Below are 23,719 nucleotides of genomic sequence, written 5' to 3'. Positions count from 1 at the left end.
CAGAGCAAGGCAAGATTCTCCCCATGGGGGCAGCTGGGTGCTTTCCCACCTGGACCCAGTCAGGACCCCTGGGATAAACGTCGACAATCTGGCTGAGATGTTGAGTCATTCTTCCTGACCATGGGCTCCACAGATGGGCTTTTCCAGGGGATGTTTGTCCATGTCCTGTGTTCCCATAGGAGGAAGAAGGCAAAGACCCAGGAGCTGGTCAGAGCTCAGCCAGATGACTCTGGCTGTGACTAATTTGTGCTTAGACCTCAGACCAGACACCGCTTCCTCTGCACCTCCCGTGAGTCTTCCCCCTCCCTCTGGGTGAATCTCTCCATCTTGTTTTTCAGTTCATGTACATCCTTGGGATCTGCCTCATCATCGAGCTCATTGGTGGCGTGGTGGCCTTGACCTTCCGGAACCAGGTGGGCTTGGGGATTCATTTATCAGCCACATGCTTATTGACCACCCACTGTCTATTCTTTGCGCTGTCAACTGGGGGTGCTGTGGTGAGCGAGATAGATAACCCCTCAGGGAGCTTCCGTTCTCTTGGGAAAGACAGGCACCAAACAGGTAAATCAGATAATAGGAACATTAAACAGTTGATATGAGTATCTGGGATGGAGACAGGTAGGGGCAACATTTAAGAGGGTAATAACATAGATGAGGAGGTCTGGTGGTACAGTGTGTAAGGCATCTAGCTGTTAACCAGAAGGTCAGCAGTTCAAACCCACCAGCTACTCTGCCAGAGGAAGATGGGGCAATCTGCTTCCATAAAGATTTACAGCTTGGAAACTCAATGTGAGTCGTCACTATGAGTAGGAATCGACTCAGTGGCAGTGGGTTTGGTTTGGTTTAACACAGCTGAGGAGGAGGTGGCATTTGATTTAAAGCTTTAATAATAAAAAGGAGCCAACTAAGTGAGGTTCAGACGAAGTATACCACAGGAGTGGAGGCTTGGCAGGTTTACAAGGTAGGTGTAAGCTTGGCAGGTTTACAGAACAGTGTGGAGGCTGCTTGCTTAAAGCAAGCGAATGATGGGGAAAGACAAGGAGAGGGCCAGGCAGATCACCTAGATCCTTGTAGGCCATGGTTTTGGAGCTTGGATGTTTTCCCGAAGCAGTAGGAAGCCTTTGAAGAGTTTTATGCAGGGGAGTGATATGATCTGATTTTTAAGGTTGGTTCTGGCTGCTGAGTGGAGAGTGGACAGAGGGAGGCCAGGGGAGAAGCAGAGAGGCCACTAGGAGACTGCAGTGGTCATCCAGGGAAGGGGTGCTGGCCAGGGTGCAGGCAGTGGGCATGAGCAAAAGGGGTCGGATTTGCTGTATGATTTGGAGGCAGCACCGGCAGGACTTCCTGCTGGATACAAGGTGAGGAAAAGAAGCAGATTGAGAGGGTGATTCCTGGCACCCTGGCCCTAGAAAGGTCTGCAGAGTCAGGGCCCTGAGAACTGGAAGGGAGTCCATGGGGGGACACTCAGCTGCTAACTGAAAGTCAGAGATTTGAGTCCACCCAGAGGCACCTCAGAAGAAAGCCTGGTGATCGATTTCCAAAAGGTCAACCCTTGACAATCCCACGGAGCACAATTCTGCTCTGACACACATGTGGTCACCATGAATTGGAGTCAATTCAATGGCAAAATAGGTCTGTTCGGAATCCAGGGCTCTTCTTGTTTCATGAGCCCCAGCAGAAGGAAGGGAGATTCCTATTGTATTGATGGAGCCTTGAGGTACAGAGAGGTTAAGAAACCCTCCCAAGAACCAGGTTTGCTGATGTGATAGAGCCTGGTGGAACCACTAAGACTAGCTATGGCCCCTAGCTGCCCTTCAGGTCTGGAATTGAACCCACACCTATGGCTTCCAGCCAAGCAAAAGACAGGCATAGGAGCTGAACATTTACCTGAGGTAGATACACTCCTTGGAGAGAACAATCATGGGAGAAAGAAGGGCTGTTTATACACAGGGAGACAGCTCAGGGGGCAGGAGGGCATGGAGGGATGGACACAAGGAAGAGGTAACTATCGGGAGGAGGTGGGAGGGGAGCTGTTGCATTGTGGTAAATTGTGGTCAATGTCACGAGACAAAGTATATGTGAACTGCTGTATGGAAAGTGAATTTGCTCTGTAAACTTTCACCCAAATCACAATTAAAAAAAAAAGAAAAAAGAGAAAGAAACCCTCCCAAGAACACAAGGCCAGGCAGAGGCGGTACAGGGATGCTTGTCAACCCAGTCTTGCTACCACCTCCTCCCTTTCTCTCTCTCTTCTACTTTCCATGCCATCTTCTCTGAGGTACCAGATCCAGGATATTAGTTCATTTTTCAGCAGCCTTGAGCCTGTGTTTCCATGTGGCCAGACAGGGCTCCAGCAGGCTGTAGCTTTCCAGCAGTTACAGGTTAGTGCTTTCCTGGCTGGAACCCATGTCCAATTCAAGGTCAGCAGCATCAATGGCTTTAAGAACCAACCCCGTAAGGGAACAACACTTCTAGTTTTTAATGTACTTTCACAAAGGCTTTCTTATTTTGTTATTTTCCAGTGCTCCGTAGGGCAGCAAGGGCAGTGCACCACCCCCTTTTGCAAGCGAGGGAGCTGAGATGAAAGCATTGGCCTATGGAACCCCCAGGGACCCTTTGGTCTTCACATCTTAGGATGCAAGGGGCCTGAGGTCAGGGGTGAGAGTTCCCAGTTGTTCCCAAAACCTGCAGCTTCCTGGCCTGTGACATGTGTTCCTTCCCCTTGTTTGGACCCCTTGTGAGCAATGCTGGGCCCTGCCGCCCAGTGGATCCCTAGGGAGGGTCTCAGGTGCAGTCCAGCATGAAGCTGAGGAAAGAGCCACTGCAGGGTTTGGAGGCTTGGGGTGGGCCATGATATTAGATGCCTAATGTTTTGGGTACTTCATGCTTCTGTAACAGAAAATACCACAAATAGGATGGCTTTAACAAACAGGAGTTTATCCTCTTACAGTTTTGGAGGCTAGAAGTCTGAGTTCAAAGTGCCAAGCTCTAGGGGTTGGATGAAAGACCCTTGACCTTGGGCTTCAGCTCTGCCTCTTTCTCCCAGCCCACTGAAGCTGGAGGCATCTCTTCATTCAGGCAACTGCTGGCTGCTGAGGCTGACAAACCCAAGGTCAATAAATAAAATGGCCCAGTCCCAAGAGTACCAAACAACATGGCAGGCCACTAGTTCAAGTCCAGAGGCAGTCCCAAGACCAGCAGGAAACATGGCAAGCTGCTGACAAGACTCGGCTACCTGCAGGGTCCAAGTGTGCCAAAAAGCTGCAGACCTTTCTTAACACATCTCCTTATATTCTAGAAGCAGACCACATCCCTAAGGCTCAGCTGTTCCAGTAGATTCCACCATGGAGCTTATTACCAGTCTCATCACAGGGAATCACTGTATCCAGCTGCCCAGCCACTCAAAACCAGACCCAGGAACGTTGATACATAACTTTAACTACCACATCTAGGTTATATAACTTAAAAAATTTAAAAACAAGATACAAAATTATAAATACAATATGATCTCCACAAGGAAAAAACAGGTCTAAAGAAAAGATTGGAAAGAAGTAGAAACACTAACTCTTGTTTCCTCTGAGGGGTGGGATGAGAGTGATTTTTATTCTCTCTTTTATATTTTCTCCTACTTCCCAAGTTTCCTTTCTTTCTTTTTTGTATAATCAAGGGGAAAATACCATGTAGAGAAAAATAAGATCCTTTCCAATTCTAATGTGATGTGATTTTGTAAAACAAGAGATAGGCCAGTGGTGAGAACAGGGAAGAAGGAGGAGCTTGGCTGGTCATAGGGGTGGAAGTAGAGGCAGTATAATGTGGAGAATATGACGCAGAGAAATCAGGACCAGCTGCCTGGAGGAAGTGGTTCCAAACTCAATTTTTTTTTTTTTTCCTCACCAAGCAAAGATCACAGATTTCTCTAAGCCATACCATAGCAAGTGCGTTCTCAGCCCCACAGGCTACTTGTTAACTGCAAGGATCCACTTGGGGTGACAGGTGAAAACTACTCATCAAGCTAATGACTCCACACTGGTTCTCAGGAATACGTACAGACCATGGTGTGGGCAACAGCACCGCCAGACCATGAAAGGATAAACAGACATCAAACACTGTTAGTCAGTCATCTCTGGACCCCAGAGAGGTTTCTCCTACAGGCATGACCCAATGGTCAGGCAGAAGCTGCTTCTTTGGCCGTGTACCCAGAGAGCCAGGCACAGAGGCAGAGGGTACAGACCAGGAGGGTACATTGCCAGGAGGAGTGCTATACCTAGAGCCCAGCCAGAGGCAGGGGGAGGACCTGAGTGATCCCTACAACTGGCTTCATCCCACTCCTTATGACACCTGCCTTATCCCAGCTTGTTCCCGAAGTGAGGGTGTCTAGTAAGGGTGTCGGAGTGTCAGAGGTGGGCAGCTCCTGCCGTGTGTTCCCTGTTTGCTAAAGTGTACAATCAGGCAGAGCTGATCAAGGACACCCAGAAGGCCCTGGGCTATAGCTGGTATATTTGTACCCCCATCCCGGGGCATCCCTCCCTCAACCACAGGGTAGGAGGGGACAGTGGTGTCTCTCTCCCAGCCCTGATCAAAGGTGCTGTGGTCATACCCAATGCCTGGTCATACCCAATGCCAGGCTAGGGAGGGAGGGGAGCACTCAGCCTTCATATTTGATCACATGCACAGATATAGTCACACACACACACACTCACACACACATGGTCACACACACCACACACACTCACTTCCTCCACTGTTTTCCCCTAGGGCCCGTCCTCTGAGGTGGTTGGCTCTGGCCCACTTTAAGGTCAGGGGCAGGGAGGAAGGAGGGGATGGCACCGTGGCCTGCAGTATTGAGCATCTGACCCTGGATCCTTCCCACCCACAGCAAGGCTTCTGATGGCTCCAGAAGTAAAGAAAGTTCTGCACTGATCTGACCAAACTCCCACTGCTATGGCCACTGAAGACAGCCTTTTGTGATGAGGGCTTCAGCCCAAAATACCTGGGAAACTGAGGCATAACCGCATACCCCACTGAGGCTCAAACATTAAGCCAGGTCTGAGGAAAGGGTCTGGAAAATATTTTTAAAGACCCTCAGCATTCTACCCTCTTCCTTCTGACTGTCTGGATTCATTTCCACCCTTGGTTCCAGATTGGGCCCATCTCAGGACCTGGCAGAGGCTGGCATCTAGGGCAAAGAGGACACATCCACCTCTGAAAGGGGCTGGGGAAGCCCAGATGATGGCTCAGCCCTGGCACAAAGGGAGGAAGGCCAGTTCCCCATCCTCCCCCAGTGAGGTTATGAGAACCTGGTCGGCAGGCGTGTCGGGCTGGGCTGCCAGCAACTGCCCCCCCACACACACACGCTTGGGTCTCAGAAGGTAATATGGGAGTGATGGACACTGGGAGGGCTGCCTGCAGGAGTTTGGCCTCAGGACTGAAGCTCCTGGCAGCCCTAGGGGCCCAAGGCAGCTCCATGCCCAAAAGGGGTTGGGGTCCCTCTGGGCAAAACCTGATGAGTGGCTCCAGCTGCAGCCCCTTCCACACCCCATCTTTTACGACTTCACTGGCCTCCCATCTTGAAGGGGGCTGCCCACCCCCCACCCTATCCCTGCCTTAGTTCCTCACTCATTTCACAACATTCCAGGCACCGCTACAGGAAGAGGTGTTGTGGAGGCTCTGGGTATATTTAAACTAGATTTAAAAGAAAGCACTAGAGATGACAGCTCTTTGTAGCTGGATCCTGATGGCTTCTTAACCAATGTGCCCTGACAGCTTTGATGTTTGCTTACTTTCTGTTTAATTTAGCCTGGGCACATGACCTCTGAGGTCCTGCCAGCTGTTCGTGAAAGGTGGTTTTCTTGTCTTCGCGGGAGCTGTCCCCACTGAAGTGACCTCGTTTAGAGCTGGGTGAGGTGGCACTAGGCCTGTTTGGCCTCTGTGGAAGCCTGGCTCCCTTACTGTTTTCCCCCAGGCCTATCCTCTGACCAGGTTCCTCAGTTCCTCAGGTGTTACAGGTGCTTGACTATATTGGCACAGCACTTTACAGTGAGCACAGCACACAACTGAAGTTTCTCCATCAGCTTCTACCTCTTTCTCTCATGAACCTTCAAGACCCTCCCTACTCTCCAGTCACAGCACAGGAACCAGTTAGTATGGAGGACACATCTCTCTGGTGCATGTTCACACACACACACACACACACACACCCATACTCACACAGTCACACTCACATATATACTCAGGCACACAGTCACACTCACTCATATACACACATGCATCCTCACACATAGTCACAGTCACACTCACACACCTACACACAACATACATACATTCATACACATACACACATACATACAAACCAAACTCACTGCCATTGAGTTGGATCCGACTCATAGCGACCCCTCTTTGGGTTTCTGAGATGGTATCTCTATGGAAATAGATTGCCCAATCTTCCTTCCAAGGGTGGCTGGTGGGTTTGAACCGCCAGCCTCCTGGTTAGCAGTCTCCTCACTCATACACTCAGTCACACTCACACATATACTCACACTCACACATACACACAGTCACACACACATACATACACAGACACACTCACATATTCACACACAGTCACAATCACACACATACATGGTACCAAAGGCAGGGGACACTTGCAAGAGCCAGCATGATCCAAAGAAGCCCCTGATGGGACTGGAGGCAGCTGCTGCCCCGTGCAGCCCACACCATCCGTCAGTCTGGGACCATCTGCTCTTCCTCCCAATTCCAAGAGGCCTCCCACAGGGCCTCCCCTGCCTGCAGGGCCCGCTCAGCTTACCGGGAAGAAGGCCTGGTTTTCACAAAGAGGCCTCTCTGGGAGTCGGCCTGCCTTTGGGAAATGCTCAGAGACAAAGATGATTTGGGGAGAGAGGCCGGGCTGCTCCCCAGAAGGCGGGAGAGTCTTTCCTCACTGAGCAGCTGAGCACACCCCCTGCAGCTTCTCTTCCTGCCCTGGTGCCTCCTCCCACCCCATCTCTGCTCTGGGGGATCTGGGAGATAACAGAGGGACTGGGAGGATCAGAGAGGAGGCAGAGGGGAGGGAACAGTAGGCACACAGTGGACCAGGGCTGTAAGAGTAGGAGAAAGCACTGGACACACATCACATACATGTGACCTAGGCATGTCACTAGTCCTGGTATCCCTCCCCTTCATCTCAGCTCAGCCTAAGGTCCCCTGCAATGTGCCATTTACTTCCATGAGTGAATCCCCCTGCCCCACCCTAGTGATAGACTGACCCCATCCTGGTGACCTGTTTCTTTGGCACCCCTAACCACACCCTAGCCAGCTGGCCTGTCACTTCATCAAGCAGGCCCCCAGGGTTGGAAAGGCATCATGACCTGGGGGCCTCTGGGAAGGGTGGGCTTGAAGCCAAGTGAGTCCTACCCCAGGCCAGGCCACACAGCAGATGTTACACCCACCCTCTCCCCAATCCAGCGCCAGACCTGAGCAGCAGGCTGTGAGCTCAGTGCCTTTCTGCCGCCTGCATCCTCTCCTCTCAGGGCTGACATTTACCTTGGCTCCTGTGTCTGCTCAGGAGAGAGCTGCCATTTCTCCTCAGCAGAGGGTTTTCCTTCTGGCCACAGGGACCTTGCACAAGGTTCTTCATGAACTTGGCTTTGAACAGTGTGACTCTCAGGATGGAGGTGGCCACTGTATCCCTTTGTTCCTCTCTTCCTGATACTGGAGAGAGTTTGGAGAGAGGACCCCAAAACTGAGCGTTGGGTGTTTATCTTGACTTTTTAAAGGGTATCAAGTGGAAGCTTTGCCACCTTGGTTCCAGCTTCCCTCCGCTACTGACCAGCTGTGTGACCTTGGAAAAGTCACATGCCTCTCTGGGCTGGCAGCTATGGTCTCAGGCCAAATGCTGACCTGCCTTGGAAGCCCAGGGACTCTTACCCTGATGGCTGCCTCTAATCAGGTAGTTCTTCTGGATGAGATTTGGGGGCCTTAGTTTCTCTTGGGGCCAGCCATTTTCCACTGATGATATGATGGATGTGAAGTGGAGCCAAAGAGTGTTTGTCTTCCAGGAAAGAGACAAGGATCTATAATAATAATATCCTTACCTACTATGTACCTGGCACCCTACCATGTTCTGGTGTCCTCCTCAGTACACACTGACTAGTGTGTTGGCAGTAGTGTGTTGGTAGTGTTGTTAGCAGCCATCGAGTTGGCTCTGAGTCATGGGGACTTATGTATAACAGAATGAAATGCTGTCCAGTCCCGGGCGTTCCTCATGCTCGTTGGTGTGTTTGAGCCCATTATTGCAGCTATGGTGTCAATCCATCCATGGATGGTGTCCCTCCTTTTCACGGACCCCCAACTGTACATAATGTCCTCTCCATTATGTCTACGAGGTCTTTCCTGATGACATGTCCAAAGTAAGCAAGTCAGAGTCTCCCCATCCCTGCTTCTAAGGAACATTCTGGTTGTATTTCTTTAATAACACAGTCATTGTTTTAGTTTGGTTAAACCTCACAACATCCCTGAGAGGCAGACAGTATTTTCATCCCCATTCTGCAGGTGAGGAAACCAAGACTCAGAAGTTAAATTAAGTGTCCGTGGTCTAGCTAGCAGCAGGGACCGTGTTCTTGATGATGAGGCTTGAGAACTCTTCTCAGTTTAGTCTTTGGGCCTCATAGCCAGCAGTTATCTTCAAGAAAGGCCTGCTTGGAAATGGATTGTGACAATGGTCACACAACATGGTGAATGAACATAATTGGTGTCACTGATTTATACATGTACAAAATGTTGAAATGATAAATGTTCTGTTCTATATATTTTTACCACAATAAAAAAAATTTAAAAGATAAGCCTCAGCGTGCATTCACAAGTAGGAAAACTGAGGCCCAGAGAGAGGCAGTGAGCCATGAATGGTCTTGCGGTGGCAGGAAGGCCTGGAACCTAAGGCCCTGCTGTCCCACGTATGCCGTGGGTGCCTCCCCAGGATCAGTCTGGCTCTTCTGCCTGGCCCCAGAGCCGAGAATGGCCCCTTTGTGCCAGTGTGGTCTCTGTGATATGCAGGCCTCTGTATCTGAAAGCTCCCATTGTCACAGTGAGAGTGGCGCTCTGGCGTCCACACCCCCACCTCCGCCCTCCCCGCTGTGGGGCCTTTTGTGCTCCCGGATCTCAGCACAACAGCAGGGCTGTTGATGCAGAAAGCCCAGCGTGACTGGGAGAGAGTGGCCTGCCAGTGCCCTTCCTGGTGGAAAACTTGCGGCCGAGCTGCCAGGGTCGGTCGGTTGTGTCGGCCGTGGGCCGGAGAGCTGCAAAGATGCAGAAAGAGGCCCCACGAGGGAGTCAAAGGCCTGAGTGCCAGACCGTGCTGTGTCCCGCCCTGTAACCTGGGGCAGGTCAGGCCTGTCTCTGAGGCTCCACTTCCTCATTTGTAAAATAAGAACTTGAATGTTGGAGAAGGGTGGAGACAGGGGCTAGAGGGATGAAGGGGAGATTCCAGCTCAGGCCTGAGTCTGAGTGGGAGAAAGAGACCTAGACCAGGAATTAGGACAGTGCAGTCCTCACCCAGCATTGCTGCTTCAGAGCTATGTGCCTGCTGGCAGGACACCAATGTCCTTGGGACCTGGGGTGTCCGATCCATAAGGAATGGAGTGAACCACTTCTGCTGGGACATGGCAGAGGGGTTCAGGCACCAGATGGGGACTGGTGTGGGGGAATGGGGTTATGAGTGTTCAAAGCTAAGAAATGGAGGGGGTACACCATGCAGGCAGGGATGGGGCTCCCTGGACTCTGTGGGCACTCTGTACTGATCAGACTTCTAGGAAAACTCAGGTTGGACTCTAGGTGTATAAGGTTCTTTTCCTTTGTGAGTTCTCCTTCTTAACAGACGATTGACTTTCTCAACGACAATATTCGAAGAGGAATCGAGAACTACTATGATGACCTGGACTTCAAAAACATCATGGACTTTGTTCAGAAACAGGTGAGCTTCCTATGCCATTTGTCCCCCATTTAGGACCTACTCAAGAGGGTAGGAGTGAGGGGTCAGGTGGCTTTTCCGGGTGAAGCTGGACCTCAACCTTCTCACCTAGTCCTTTGCCCATGCACCTGGCAGAGGATGTCCTCGTCCTACCTGTCCCTCTCCAGTCACATGGACCCTCCCCTGAAAAAAAAGAAGATGATGAGGGAACAAGGTCAGGAGTAGCTACAAGCCACTTTAAGGCCCCGGAGCTCTCCCAATGCCACAGAAGCAGGAGGGTGCTGTAGTCTCCAATGTGCAAAGGTCCCTGAGGTGAGAGTGACTTCCAAGCCTCCCAGCCCCTGCAAGTCAAAGACAGCCCAGTGGGGAAAGAGGTCTTCACCAACCCTAGTTTCCCCAATTAGGGGAACAGAGCAAGTCTCCTCTCTTTCTTCCATGACACTTCTTTGAATGTGGTGATGATCATGAGTTGTTTTGGGGACATTGTCCGTTTCCCCCAAGTGTGTTGGTGTTATAAGAAGAGCAGTGGCAGTGGGACAGCCACTGTTCTCATTCAGTCCTGAGTTTCAAGCTCCTCATCTGCATAAGGGGATCATAGGGCTCCTTCCTCCTAGGGCTGTGTGAGGGTTACCTCGGCTTGGTTCAACAGAAGTGCTTGGAACTTTGATGATTGTATTGTTACGTTGTGGGCGAGGACAGCAGAGTGGACATGAGGAGTGCAGAATCACCAAGCCCCAGCAGCTTCTTCCTGAGACGTTACCCTGGAGGCTTCAGCTGGCCTGGCCCTTCCAACCTCTCTCAAGCCAAGTCACACTCAGTGACTACTCCCTTGACTCAACCCTGAGTTTCCTGGCTCCTTGCTGTGGCCACAACAGGTGCAGCCTCTGGTGGCCCTTCTCTCTGCCAGGGACATGCCCGCCAGCTCTGGCCAGGAGAGCCAAGCCCTGTTCCAGGTGGAGCAAAATGTTTTCATTGGAACTGGCCATCAGCTGGCCTGGGATTTCATTCTCCCTGAGGTGGGGGTGGAGGATGACTAATGCTCACTTGGCTCGTGTTTGGTGCCAGGCCCTGTGCCCAGTACTTCATCTGTGCTCACCGCGCCTACTCTTCTGGATGCTCTGACCTGTCAAAGCACAGCCTCATGTGCTCCCCCGTAGCTCATCTTAGAATCACTGCCATGATATCCCACCCTGGGGCTGCCCAGCCTTGCTTGCATGCCTCCCAGTGACAGGGTGCTCATCATCTCTTGGTCATTCTGGACAGCTCTGATTTAATAAAATATGCTTCCTGCAGCCTCGCCCCACCCATCCCTCTCCTGGCAGGGCCCCCTGCTGCCATCTGACTGGGGGCCTTGGCAATGATCACAGCCTGTCTTTCCTGTTTGCTTCCTTTCTCAGTTCAAGTGCTGTGGTGGAGAAGACTACCGAGATTGGAGCAAAAACCAGTACCATGACTGCAATGCCCCGGGGCCCCTGGCCTGCGGGGTGCCCTACACCTGCTGCATCAGAAACACGGTACCTGCTACCTGGGGGGTGGGAGCATGTTGGGGCCCACCTTAACTGGTCATGCACCTCTCTCATCTTTCTACCTGCCCAAGTTGAAGGCAGAGGTGCTGTGGGTGGGTGGGTGGTAAACAAGAGGTAGTGGTTGGAGTCCAGGCTTCCCTGAGCCTCAGAGGCTAGTAAAAGGGATAAACCTGGGGGTGCAGTGGGGAGGCCTTGTCTTCATGAGTAGCGGTGGCTGACAGCTAGTGAGCACTTGTCATGTGCTGTTGGTAAGTTCTTTGGCTGCATTCACTCGTTTAGTTCTCCCAGTGAGGAGGTAGGCACTGTTTGTTATAGGACCCACTTGACAGATGAGGAAAGTGAGGCACCTACAGGGCTGGGGAGAAATGCAGGCAGCTGCACTCTGAACTACTCTGAACTAAGCCAGGCTGAGAGCGGGAGAGGCAGGCCAGGGAGCTCAGTGGGGTGGCCAGCTCTGCCTGCCAGCTGGAGGTCCAGAGCAGGGATTGCGCTTTGATGTCTCTGGTGGTCCTGGTGCTCATCAGCAACTGGGCGTTTGGAAGGGGGTCTGCTGACATAAACACTAGCCTCTGCCTCTCCCACCATGATCCTCCCAATTCTGTCACCACCCTAGCCGTGTGGAGCCCTGCCCTGTGCAATCGCTGCTTCAGAGCTAGTGGCTTCACCAGTCCTCTGTGCTTGACTAATGTGTCCAGAAATTATCTTGTTTCTGCATTAGAAAGAGGCAGAGAGTTTGGCAATTACTCATGCCCCGAAGAGTCATGGAAAATTTCTCTTTTGATGCTTCCACCATTCTGTGCCCACTGCCGATTCTGTAAACCGAGCAGCTGCTGGTGCGGGTGGGGCCCCACCCACAGGTTTTTGGGAGCCCATGCTGAGTGCATTAGCCCTAAAAAAGCCTGGGCTGTTCTGGAAAATTTGGCTGCCATTTTAGGATGGCTGTCTGGGCAGTGGGGAGCACTGAGGAGGCACTGAGGGTTTTCAGAGGCCTGTGAGGGGGGATCCTGAAATTAGCCACCTAGCACAGTGGTGCCTGGATGTCCAAGTTGAGATATGGAAGCTCAGCTTGTACTTATTTATTCATTCATTCATTCATTCAGTCAGTCAGTCAACAAATATTTGTTGAGGACCTACTATGTGCCAGCCATGGTTCTAGTTTCTGGGAATATAGGAAACACACAGAAATCACTCCCAACATGGAACTGTTGAGAAAACTGGGAAATAAAATATGTAATGTGTCAGAAGGTGGTAAATGCTAAGGAGAAAAATTCAGTAGTGACTTGGAGGATGGTAATGTTAAATACTGAGAAGGTTGCTTCTGGGTAAGAACCTGAAGGAAGTGAGGGTGTGAGCCTTGCAGGGATCTAGGGGAGTAGCTTCTTGGCAGTGAGAACAGCATGTGCAAAGGCCCTGAGGTGGGAATAGCTCTGCCATGGTTGAGAAACAGTGTGGAGACCAGAGTGGCTGGGGCAGAGTGGGCATGGCAGAAACAGTAGGAGATGAGATCAGAGAGGCCCTGGTTGCTCTGAAGGTCATAGTAAGGACTTTGGCATTACCTTGAGTGGCAGGGACCAGGCCGGGCTTCAGTGGAGGAGAGAAGGGTCTGACCTAGGCTTTACCAGGATCCCTCGGCTTCTGTGCTGAAAACAAACCATGGGGCAGGGATAGACACAGGGAGTTCAATCAGGAGGCTAGAGCCAGGTGTCGTAGGTCCCTTCAGGATGCACTCTGAGCTGCTGGTCAGAGTCAAGAGGTTAGTAAGGGGAATTACCATTTGTGGAAAGCAGGAGGCCGAAGCAGGGTTGGGCAGTGGGAGAAGTTTGGCAGTGGTCAAGTCTCAAGAGTGGCCTCAGCCAAACCCAGGAAGATGATCCAACAGGCCCTTCAGAGCCATCCTGGGTTGGACTGAGGGGCCAGGCATTGCTACTTCACACTGACAGTCTCGTGATGGCCACCTGAGAAGGGACTTCCCAACTCTGTTCAGTTGAAGTCATCACCACAGGGTGCTAACAGCTGAGGGTCTCTGCTGGCAGCACTTCCAGCAGCTGAAGGGGTCCTCACAGCATCCACCACACCAGGCAGGATAAGCAGAGGCTAGAGCCGGGCGGAGGTGCTGAAGGTGTTCAGATGTGGCCAGATTCTGGTTAAGTTTTGAAAGTAACCAGCAGGATTTGCTGTTGGTCAGATGTGGGAGGTGGGTGAGAGAGAGATCAGGAAGGAGGCCAAGGTTTTAGTCTGAGCCACTGTGAAGGCAGGACTTCCCGCCTGAGTGGGAAAGGCTCGAGGAAGGGGCCCAGGAGCTGCCCTGTTGCTGGAATATGTCCCAGGAGGCCTCTCTCTTGCTTCCATTGGGTACTCAGACCCTGGATAACCCAGCGTATCCACCCCGTGTCTCAGGATGAGAGGAAGCACACACAAATAACCTCTGTGAGCTCCGGTGTGTCACTGTTTTTGGCTGCTCAAAACTCCCCTTTCTGATTTCCTGTCTTATGGTCCTGGGCCAGACAGAGAGGCCACTGGACAGCTGACCTCAGCACCTGTGAGCCTACAGCAGAGCCTTCTGAAGAATATAATTCTGTGGTCAAACCCAGACAGGCTTTGCCTTTGGAAGGACCATGGATGCATCTTGCAGTGTGGTGCGGGGCTTTCCTGGCAGAGGAAGCAACTTCTCCCAGGGGACAGGGGAGGTTCTGGGCTCTTGGTGTAAGGAAAGGCCTCTACACCGGTTGTGGATCTGAAGGGAGACTTGGTGCTTCCTGAGGCAGGGGCTGACTCAGCCTCCAGGGCTGGTGCAGTGGACTAACTCTACTGTTTCTTGTCACCTTCTTACACATTATTGTTGTTGTTGTTATGTGCCATGGAGTCAGACCTGACTCATAGCGACCCCTCCTTGGGTTTCCGAGGCAGTGTCACTACGGAAGTAGATTGCCCCATCGTCCTTCCGAGGAGTGGCTGGTGGATTTGAACCGCCAGCCTTCTGGTTAGCAGTCAAGTGCCTTAGGCACTATGCTACCAGAGCTCCCCTTACACATTATACTGTTCACTTATTTATTTTTTGTTCATTTTCTGGTTCATTTGTCCCCCTTGCTAGAATATTAGTTCCACGAAGACAGGGACCCCCCCCCATTATACACATTTAAATTTTATACTATCAGATTTAGTAGATTTTTTTGTGATTTGGATGAAAGTTTATACAGTAAATTCATTTTTCATTCAATAGTTCATACTCATTTTCTTTTGTGACACTGATTGCAATTCCCACAATATAACAGCTCTCTTCCCACCTCTTCCCTCTGGTTACCTTTTCCCTGTGTCCTTCTTTCCAAGCATTCCTGCCCCTGAGCTATCTCCACAGGGACTTTGTTTTATTTTCCTGTATTCCAAGTGCCAAAAATAGTACTCAATATTATCGATTGAATGAACGAATAAACAAATGAGGTGGAAAGCATCTACTGCTATCATGCTCTCATGCACTATACTCCCCAGGCCTGACTCCGTGAGAGTCATGGTCACAGTGTGGAGTCTGGGAGGTCAGTGCCACCAATGCTGACCACCAAGTGGATGCTGGGCTTTGTTGGGTCTGAGGGCACCTGGGTGGCAGTCTAGACCAAGGGAGGTTCTCTGCCCACACACCAAGCCCTGACATTTAGCATGATCTGATGACATCTGAGGCCCAGCCCGCACTCTTGGAGGGAGAACAGATGCCCTTCCTGGGGCTGAGATGGAGAGTGCTCTCACAGGCGAGCCCAGCCCTATGCTAGCACGTGACGTGTGCATCTCACAGGCCAACTCCATGAGGTGGCTTCACTGATTGTCACTGCTTTACAGAAGTGACTGAGGGGCCTCTCCATTCATTCATTCATTCATTCAACAAGTATTATATTGAGTATCTCCCCTGTGCCAGTCCTTGGCAGCCCCGTGAGGTGGTCACAGAGGAACAGTGGCAGAACAGGATCTGCTGGCCCCTCGGCTACTGCTATCAAGGGTGTCACTGCCACCCATGGCACTCCAACCCACAGCCGTTTTCACTTAGATGTGGAGGGCCTGGGGTGGTGGCCTGGACTGGGGGCTGGTTCTTGCTCATGTTATACATGGGAAAGGAGACTTCTTGGGGGACGGAGGGGAGACAGGAAGTGCCCCTGCCAGCCTTGTGACTTAGGATGTGCAGGGTAGGGATTTGACAGTTGGTGGCTGCTTCCCTGGGGCCTGACTGTGGCTTTCCCTGAGTGTAAAGTAACAAGCAGCTGGGAGTCGCAGAGAGGTCTCTCTTCCCATGAAGGAACTGTCGGCAGCACTCTCCCCTGCCCTCTGAGCGGATGACTGTCTGTGAAGCTTAGCCGGGGACCCAGTTCTCACCCTCAGGTAAACCACAGCTGGCTAGGGGCCTGGCTGTGGCCTGAGGTTTTCCTTCTGGTAAACTAGCAGAGCAGCAACCGCCCTGCCCTGACCTCTGACTGTGTCAGTGAAGCAGCAGGTCAAGGTGGTGGTGGCTGGGGCTAAAGCAGCATGCTCTTCTCAGAGTCCCTGTGGCTGCTGGTGGCTGCTGGCCCAGCCACCTGACTCTTCCTCCCTGGGCATTTCTGGAGGGAGGGGATGTTGAGGTGCAGACTTTGGAGTCAGGCGGCTGCCCGGGTTGGAATCTCACCTCCACCAGTGCTGGCTCTGTGACTTTGGACAGTGCATCTCATTGTGCCTCAGCTCTTTCATCTGTAAAATGGGGAGAACAATAATGTTAGCTATTTTACTATTTCCATTTCAGACAGAAGTCATCAATACCATGTGTGGCTATAAAACTATCGACAAAGAGGTAATGTCTCTCATGAAATGTTGCTCTTCCTGTCTCACCCTCATAAGGATCAGAGGGGCTCTGAGGGGTGGGGCTTCTGAAATTCCCCAACATTCCCAGTTGTAAACAGGAGCCAGGGACTGTGGGGCTTTCCACTTCAACTCTGACCAGAAAAGGCTCAGGGAGCCAGGAGCCCCATAGCCTGGGCAAGGCCATCTGCCAGGGTCTGCTGAGAATCTACTGTGAGCTTATTTGTGGGAGGCCCAACACAGCCCTTGCTGGGACCTCCAGGGCTCAGGAATGCCTTCATGCCCAGCCGTGCTCAGTGCCAGCCTGCCTCTGCCCTTGGAGCCTCTGGTCTGCAGACGGCTCAAACTGGCTCCCACAGCCTGGGACCCAGTGAATCCTCTTGGGGGACCTCTCTGGGTTAGCCTCCTGGGTGACACTCCTGGATGAAGAGAGAAGCTAGAGGGGGTGCTAAGAAAGGAACTAAACATAAGGGTGACCTAGTGATGCCTGAGGAGCTCTGGTGGCATAGTGCCTAAGGCAACTGACTGCCAGCTGGCAGTTCAAACCCACCAGCCACTCCTCGGAAGGAAGGTTGGGCAATCTACTTCCATAGTGATACTGCCTTGGAAACCCAAGGAGAGGTTGCTATGAGTCAGATCCGACTCGACGGCAGTGAGTTTGGTTTTTAGTGATGCCTGAGAGTAGTGGCTCTTAAAATGGGGTCCCTGGACCAGCAGCATTACCTGGGACTTGTTAGAGATGCAAACTCTTAGGCTTTGCGGCAGACCTCCCAGACCTCCCCAATCAGGTGATTGTGATGCAAAGTAAAGTTTGAGGACCACAGCCTTGCACTGGTTCTTAGCCTATTAGAATCAACAGCCATTTTTTAAATAAATGCAGTGAAATGTATGAGAGTGGGAACTCCAAGGAACTGCCTTGCTTTTCCAGGTCTCACAAGTTTTCTGCCTGTGACTGGGTGCAGTCTTAGCTCTGTCATTCCTTTTAGTGGAAAATGTTTGCATTTTCCTTCTCTGACACATATTCCACCTTACACAAGTTCCAGCTTTCATAGATTTTGCTATACTTGGTAATGCCCTGTTTGGAGTTCCTGGGTGGTGCAAGCATTTAATGTGCTCAGCTGCTAACCAAAATGTGGGAGGTTTGAATCCACTCAGAGGTGCCTCAGAAGAAGGGCCTGGTCATCAACTTCCAAAAACTCAGCCATTGAAAACCCCGTAGAGCACAGTTCTACTCTGACACACGTGTGGTTGCTATGAGTCCGAATCAAATCCATGGCAACTGACTTTTTATTACCTACCTACACATCTGATTTCAAAGCAGTCAACACAATGATTGTGGATAGAGCGAGAAACAAAATAAAACAATGAACCATTATATATTTCAATATGGAAATGCTCAGGCACAAGATAGACACAGCAGGAGACACAATGAAGTCATCACATGTTTGCAACTTCAGGAATCTGTGAGTCAAGCGGCTGCGGAGGCAGCTGAGACAGGGGCTTGTGTTGATAACTCACATCCATTGGCATCATTGTTGCTGGTGAACAACTCTTCATAAAGTTCCAGACAAAATAAAGTACATTCATTTATTTACATACTTGTATTTCTGAACAATTCAGGGCATATTAAAACCATGCAGAAAATATTTGGGTTTTTCTATGTACCTGGAGTTAGAATTTTGGCTCATAATTATAAGTGGGTTTTCACCACACGAATAGTCTGGGGGCATCTGAGAGTCATGCAGGCAGGGCTGTTGCTTGTGGAGCTCAGGATTTTCCCCAGTCCCGATTGTTGTGATAACCAAATGTGCCATCTCACTTTGCATGTGAGGGAACGAGGACCAGAAAGGCTGAGGGACTTGGCCTGAGCTCCAGAGAATGGCAGAATCAGGACTAGAGCTTGGGCGGGGTGCTCAGCCGACCCACCAGGTTCCCCCACCCTGCCCCTCTCTCTGGGCAGCGCCTCAGCGTGCAGGACGTCATCTACGTGCGGGGCTGCACCAACGCCGTGCTCATCTGGTTCATGGACAACTACACCATCATGGCTGGCATCCTGCTGGGCATCCTGCTCCCTCAGGTGGGCTGGTGTCCTACCCCTCCTACAGAGAGGGGAGCTACAGGTAGGGGTGGTGGGCAGCCTGTGAGTTCAGGTAAAGTGTGGCTTGTTGATTATGAGAGACCTCACCAAGTTCCCCCAGACAGTGAGTGGCAGCGCGGAGGTGGAGACAGGAATCCCCCCGAATGGAGGGGACTCTGCTGATGAGGGACAAGGAAAGGCTCTGGATTTCCCCTTTAAGGGGCAGAAGAGGGCCCAGGCTGGGGCTGCCCAAGCAGGGCTGGGTTGGGGTGAAGTCTGCCTGTGGGGTTTCCCTGTCACCCAGTGCCATGAGGGCTCCTGACAGGCTCTCACCAAGCCCTCATCAGCCCTGCCCCTGCTCCTCAGTTCCTGGGGGTGCTGCTGACGCTCCTATACATCACCCGGGTGGAGGACATCATCGAGGAGTACTCTGTAACTGACGGGCTCCTGGGGCCAGGCGCCAAGGCCGGCGTGGAGGCAGCGGGCGCCGGGTGCTGCATGTGCTACCCCAATTAGGGCCCCACCTGGACCTCCACAGGGACAGCGGCTCCTGCAGGACCGTGCCACGCCCGAATCTGTCAGTCCACGTTGGGGGCTGGACCAGACTGTGGCCCCTCTCTGCACAGTGACCAAAGTCCAGCCGTGTCTGCTGGCTGCCCTGGCTGCCTGCGGGGCCCACCCAGGGCCACAGTGTCGCTAAGGGGCGGGCCTGCGTCCCCTCCCCCAGAGCCTCCACAGTGGCCTCTTCCGGATTCCGTCCAGGAACATCACATCTCCCCACTCCTGGAGGAACCAAGGGGGGCTGGGAAAGGGGGAGCTCAGGGTTCTGCTCAGGGCTAATTTCCGGCAGTGCCTTGCCTGTCCAGGGCTACTTGTGCCCGGTTGAGGGCGGTTGTCTAGTAACTTGTAAACAGAGAGGAGTGAGTGTGGCCCTCTGGGGAAGGAGGAGCCCACCTGCCCCTCATCCAGGCCCCTGAGGCCAGGCTGGCCTTTCTCAGCCTCTCAGGTGCCTTGATCGGCCCCAAGGGCTGCTGCTTGGCTGACCCTATTTTTTACGTGATTTTTTTTTTTTTTTTTTTAACACTCATGTTTTTACACAGTTAACAGGAATTTCTAACTCATTAAAACTGAGTATTTCCTTCCCCATGTGCCCCTTCAGACCAGCTCATTAATCAAACAATAAAGACATGATTTTTTTTTTTGGTCTGTCTTTTGTGCTCTTTGGGTTGGGGATGGGCTGAGGAAGTTCTCAATCTTGGCCTGCAAACCCTTCGTTGGTGCAAGAGCTGTAGGGGCAGAATGGACATGGATGCCCAAGATCAGCGAGTCGTGGTGCGGCTCTTGGTTTGGGATGGCCTCGCCCATTCTTTGGTGTTGCTCCGTCCTAGCGTTGTTTGTGGCACCGGAGCCGCCGGTGCTGCCGTTCAGTCTAGAAATTCACTTGTGGTAAATCTCAGGGAAAGAGATAGAGGTCACACCACCTATTTTACCAACTGGGAGACTGATGCTTGGCAAAGTATGGCACGAGTTTCCTCATCAGGAAATTGGGGCAGATGGGGAACTAGGGAAGCCAAAGGTCAGGAAAGGAGCAGTGTTCCCAAATCTACCTGTGGCATTAGGACCAGAGTGACTATCCCTCCAAATACCAGAACCAAACCAAACCCACTGCTGTCAAGTGGATTCTGGGTCATAGTGACCCCCACTGGGTTTCCAAGACTGTAAATCACCTGCCAAGTCACTGGTGGGTTTGAAACGCTGACCTTCTGGTCAGCAGCAGAATGCCTCATTCACCACGCCACCAAAGCACCTTTATTCCTCCATTACTCCTTGGAAAGAAGGTTGAGCAATCTACTTCCGTAGTCATGCCACCTCAGAAACCCAAGGAAGGGTCACTATGAGTCGGGTCCCACTCCACAGCAGTGAGTTTGGTTTTGTTGTTATGTGCCGTCGAGTCACACCCAACTCATAGCAACCCCTTCTTGGGTTTCCGAGGCAGTATCACTACGGAAGTAGATTGCCCCATCTTCCTTCTGAGGAGTGGCTGGTGGGTTTGAACTGCCAGCCTTCTGGTTAGCAGTCAAGTGCTTTAGGCACTACGCTACCAGAGCTCCTTAGTTTGGTTTTTAGTGTGCAATTTATTGTGCCCTGGGACTGGGACTGGTGTTAACTTGCTCAATGCCAAGCAAAGCTTGGTGCTGATTGCCCCCTGCTGGAGATGGCAGGACTTGCATGCGTCAGTCCACCCAACCTTCTTGCCCCAAGGTTTGGGTCATCCTGGGTTAAAGAGGCTGGAATGAGGGTGGACAGCAGTGGCTTCACTTCCTGAGCTCCTACCCTTACCTCACAGGCACTATCTCCTCAGTTCTCTTTGTAAGGTGGGTGTTATTATCATGCCTGTGGTAACTTCTTAGTAGTCAGGTCAATAGATTTAAAACACCAAGAGCCCCAAACCTGAATAACTCAATATAAGGGCAGGAACTGTCCATCACACGCAGACGTTAAGTGGTGGGATGCTTGGTCTACCATATGTGCAGGCCTGAGTTGTCTTATGTGAGGTCAGGAAGGGCAGGAGAGTGATTTTCGAAAGGATAGAAAAATGCCACAATAGTAACACATTGTGGAGTATACTTTGTGCCAAGAACTAGTCCAAGCATCTTATAAATAACAACTCCTTTAATCCTCACAGCCCTATGTAATACCTCTTGTTATCTCCATTTTCTTGATGGGGAAACAGGCATAGAGAGGTTAAGTAATTTGCCCAAAGCACACAGCTGGTAGGTGGCAAAGCCATGACTTGAACCTGGGTAGAATCTCACTGGAAACCTGGCCTCTCTGCTCAACTGCCTCCGTCGCCTTGTGTCCACACAGTGCAGGCACTGGACATATGCTAAAACAGGCGGCTGCGGCTGGTTCTGTGGGTCTCCTAGCGAGACAGCCACTGCAGCTGCAGCTGGAGCCTCTGCCTGGTCTACACTGTGACCTTACGGGCTCACAGCAGAGGCCTGGTCAAGCCCTGTGGCTGGCTGGCAACCCCCTGGCCCTTTGGCCGGGGCTGTTCTCTGAGGAGTCTCTTTGAGCCTGGAGGGAAGAGGGCGGCTACCTTTGGGGCAGCAAGGTGGCATGGAGTCTGCTTATCTAAAATCACATTACCCTGGAGCAGGAAACTTCTGGTCAACTTGCCCTCTCCGGTTTCCACCACCACACAGACATCCCTCTAAGCAGCTCCCCACTGCTGCCCCAGCAGCTGCTTGTGTGGCCCTGGGCTCCTGGGTTGGTGCCTACAGACACTGAGCTCCAGCAGACACTTAGCTCCTCTTTTGCTTCCAAACCTCAGTCACTCACCAGAGTGCAAGACAGAACACGTGGAGAGGACTTTTCCATCCTGTGGTTGGGGACTTCTTTGCTATTGCACCCTTCTGTGCTTCAAAGCCAATGACATCATCTTGATGCCTCCTGTCACGAAGAAGAATGACCCTCGAAACCAGTACTTTTCTACACCATAGCACACGTAGAAAGTGACAATATGTGTGTGACTCATTATGGCAAGGTAGAGGGGATTTGTGGGCTTAGATCTTGGACTTTTCTTGTTATAATTACAATAAAAATAAAACAATAAAATGCTTCAGAGAAGATAGGCTTTGTGTAAAAATTCCAAGTACAATGTGGTAGCAGTGGCACAGCATGGTGGATGTGATTAACGTCACTGAACTGTACACTTAAGAATGAAAGAAAGCAAGTTTTTGGGTTTTTAATTTTTATCGTGATTTGGGTGAAAGTTTACAGAGCAAATTCCTTTTCCACACCGCAGTTCATACACATTTTGTCTCATGACATTGACTGCCATTCCCCACAATGTAACAGCTCTTTTCCCACTTCCTCCTCATAGTTACCTCTTCCCTGTGTCGTTCCCTCCCGTGCACTCCCACCCCACCCCCCCAGCTATCTCCCTGTGCAGACACTGCCCTTCTATTCTCTCATGATTGATCACTCCAAGAAGTGTATCTATCTGATGTAAATGTTCACCCCATATGCCTATCTATTGTTTGGCTGGAAACAACAGGAGTGAGTTCAGTTGCAGACCTGAAGGGTGACTAGGGGCCATAATCTCAGGGGTCTCACCAGGCTCTATCAGACCAGCAAACCTGGTCTTTTTTTTTTCTTATGATTCTGAATTTTGTTCCACATAGAAAGCAAGTTTTTTGTGATATTTATGTTTACCACAATAAAAAATCCCAAATTGAATATTCTCAAATGGTAGTTGTCCCCCAAACAGCTTTTCATCTCATAGTAAAAGCTGGAACCCTTTATATGACCTTGAGGCTCCACCTGGCCCCACGTGACCTCTCCCACCAGCTTTCTCACTGCCTCCTGATCTCTTGTGCTCCACCCACGCTGGCCTCCTTAATGTTCCTTGAATGGGCAGGGCCTTTGCAGGCTCTGTTTCCTTTGCCTGGAGTGCTAGGTCCTCAGATATCAGTGTGCCTGGCCTTAGCTTCATCTGGTCCTGCCTCAAATGGTGAGACCATCCTTGGCCACCCTCAATGAAACTGTCGTCTCCTTTCCTAACACCCTGGCCCCCTTCCTGGCCTTCCTCTCCCCCCTTTAGCACTCATCACTATCTAACATACTATCTTGTTTATTTTCTTTAACATATTTTAACATATTTATCTTGCTTATTTTCTGTCTCCACAACCAGAATAAAAGCTCCGTGAATGTGGGAATTTTGGAGACTTTTGTTCCCTGCTGCTCTTAGCTTAGGCTCTCCTGAAAGCGGATCCTGAGACAAATGCTCATGCAGGTAATATGGGAAGTGATCTCAGGGAGCAGGAGTGAGGGACCAGGGGACATGAAACAAGGAATGAGAGAAAGCCAATACAGAAACGTATTACTGCATCAGCCACCGAGATAGCGGTGTTCACATTCCGAAACTTCCCATGGAGGCTTGGGAAATGGAAACCAAATTGTCCACCCAGCACTGAAAGGGGGAATCATTTCTCCATGAGCCCCCACCCCCATTAGTCAAGCATGGTCACAGGTGTTAACTTCCTGGCAGTTTCGGCTGTACATACTAGAGTGCTGAGTAGTTTTCTGTGACATTTCAAACCATGGCCTCAGAGGATCCCCGGGGCTGGAAAAGAGAAGTATGAGCATGGCTAGAGGGAGCCCTGTCCCACTGCACCTGCTCAAAGCTGGTCAAAGCCTGAAAGAACTGAATCCTGCAGCCCTGGCTGGAAGAAGACATGGGGCCGAGAGGTTTCAGATGGAGAATATGGTGTCTGATCTCCACTGTGTCCCCAGCACCTAGCAGCGCCTGGCACATAGCAGCACTCAATATTTATT

General features: G+C 51.3%; 1 protein-coding gene across 1 annotated transcript in view; it reads left to right on the top strand.

Moving 5' to 3' along the window:
- TSPAN15 (tetraspanin 15) overlaps positions 1-18,895 on the top strand; it is a 68,194-nt gene extending 49,299 nt beyond the window's left edge. The window contains exons 3-8 of the mRNA XM_007940666.2: positions 339-413; positions 9,869-9,964; positions 11,359-11,475; positions 16,247-16,294; positions 18,263-18,379; positions 18,746-18,895. Coding sequence (XP_007938857.1) covers positions 339-413; positions 9,869-9,964; positions 11,359-11,475; positions 16,247-16,294; positions 18,263-18,379; positions 18,746-18,895 — 603 coding nt within the window. The remainder of the gene's footprint in view (positions 1-338; positions 414-9,868; positions 9,965-11,358; positions 11,476-16,246; positions 16,295-18,262; positions 18,380-18,745) is intronic.
- Positions 18,896-23,719: the final 4,824 nt, after the last annotated feature.

This window comes from Orycteropus afer, unplaced genomic scaffold (genome assembly GCF_000298275.1).
Source record: "Orycteropus afer afer isolate SDZICR_OR568_19922 unplaced genomic scaffold, OryAfe1.0 scaffold00070, whole genome shotgun sequence".
Classification (NCBI taxonomy): domain Eukaryota; kingdom Metazoa; phylum Chordata; class Mammalia; order Tubulidentata; family Orycteropodidae; genus Orycteropus; species Orycteropus afer.
This window is presented reverse-complemented; position numbering and strand designations above follow the sequence as displayed.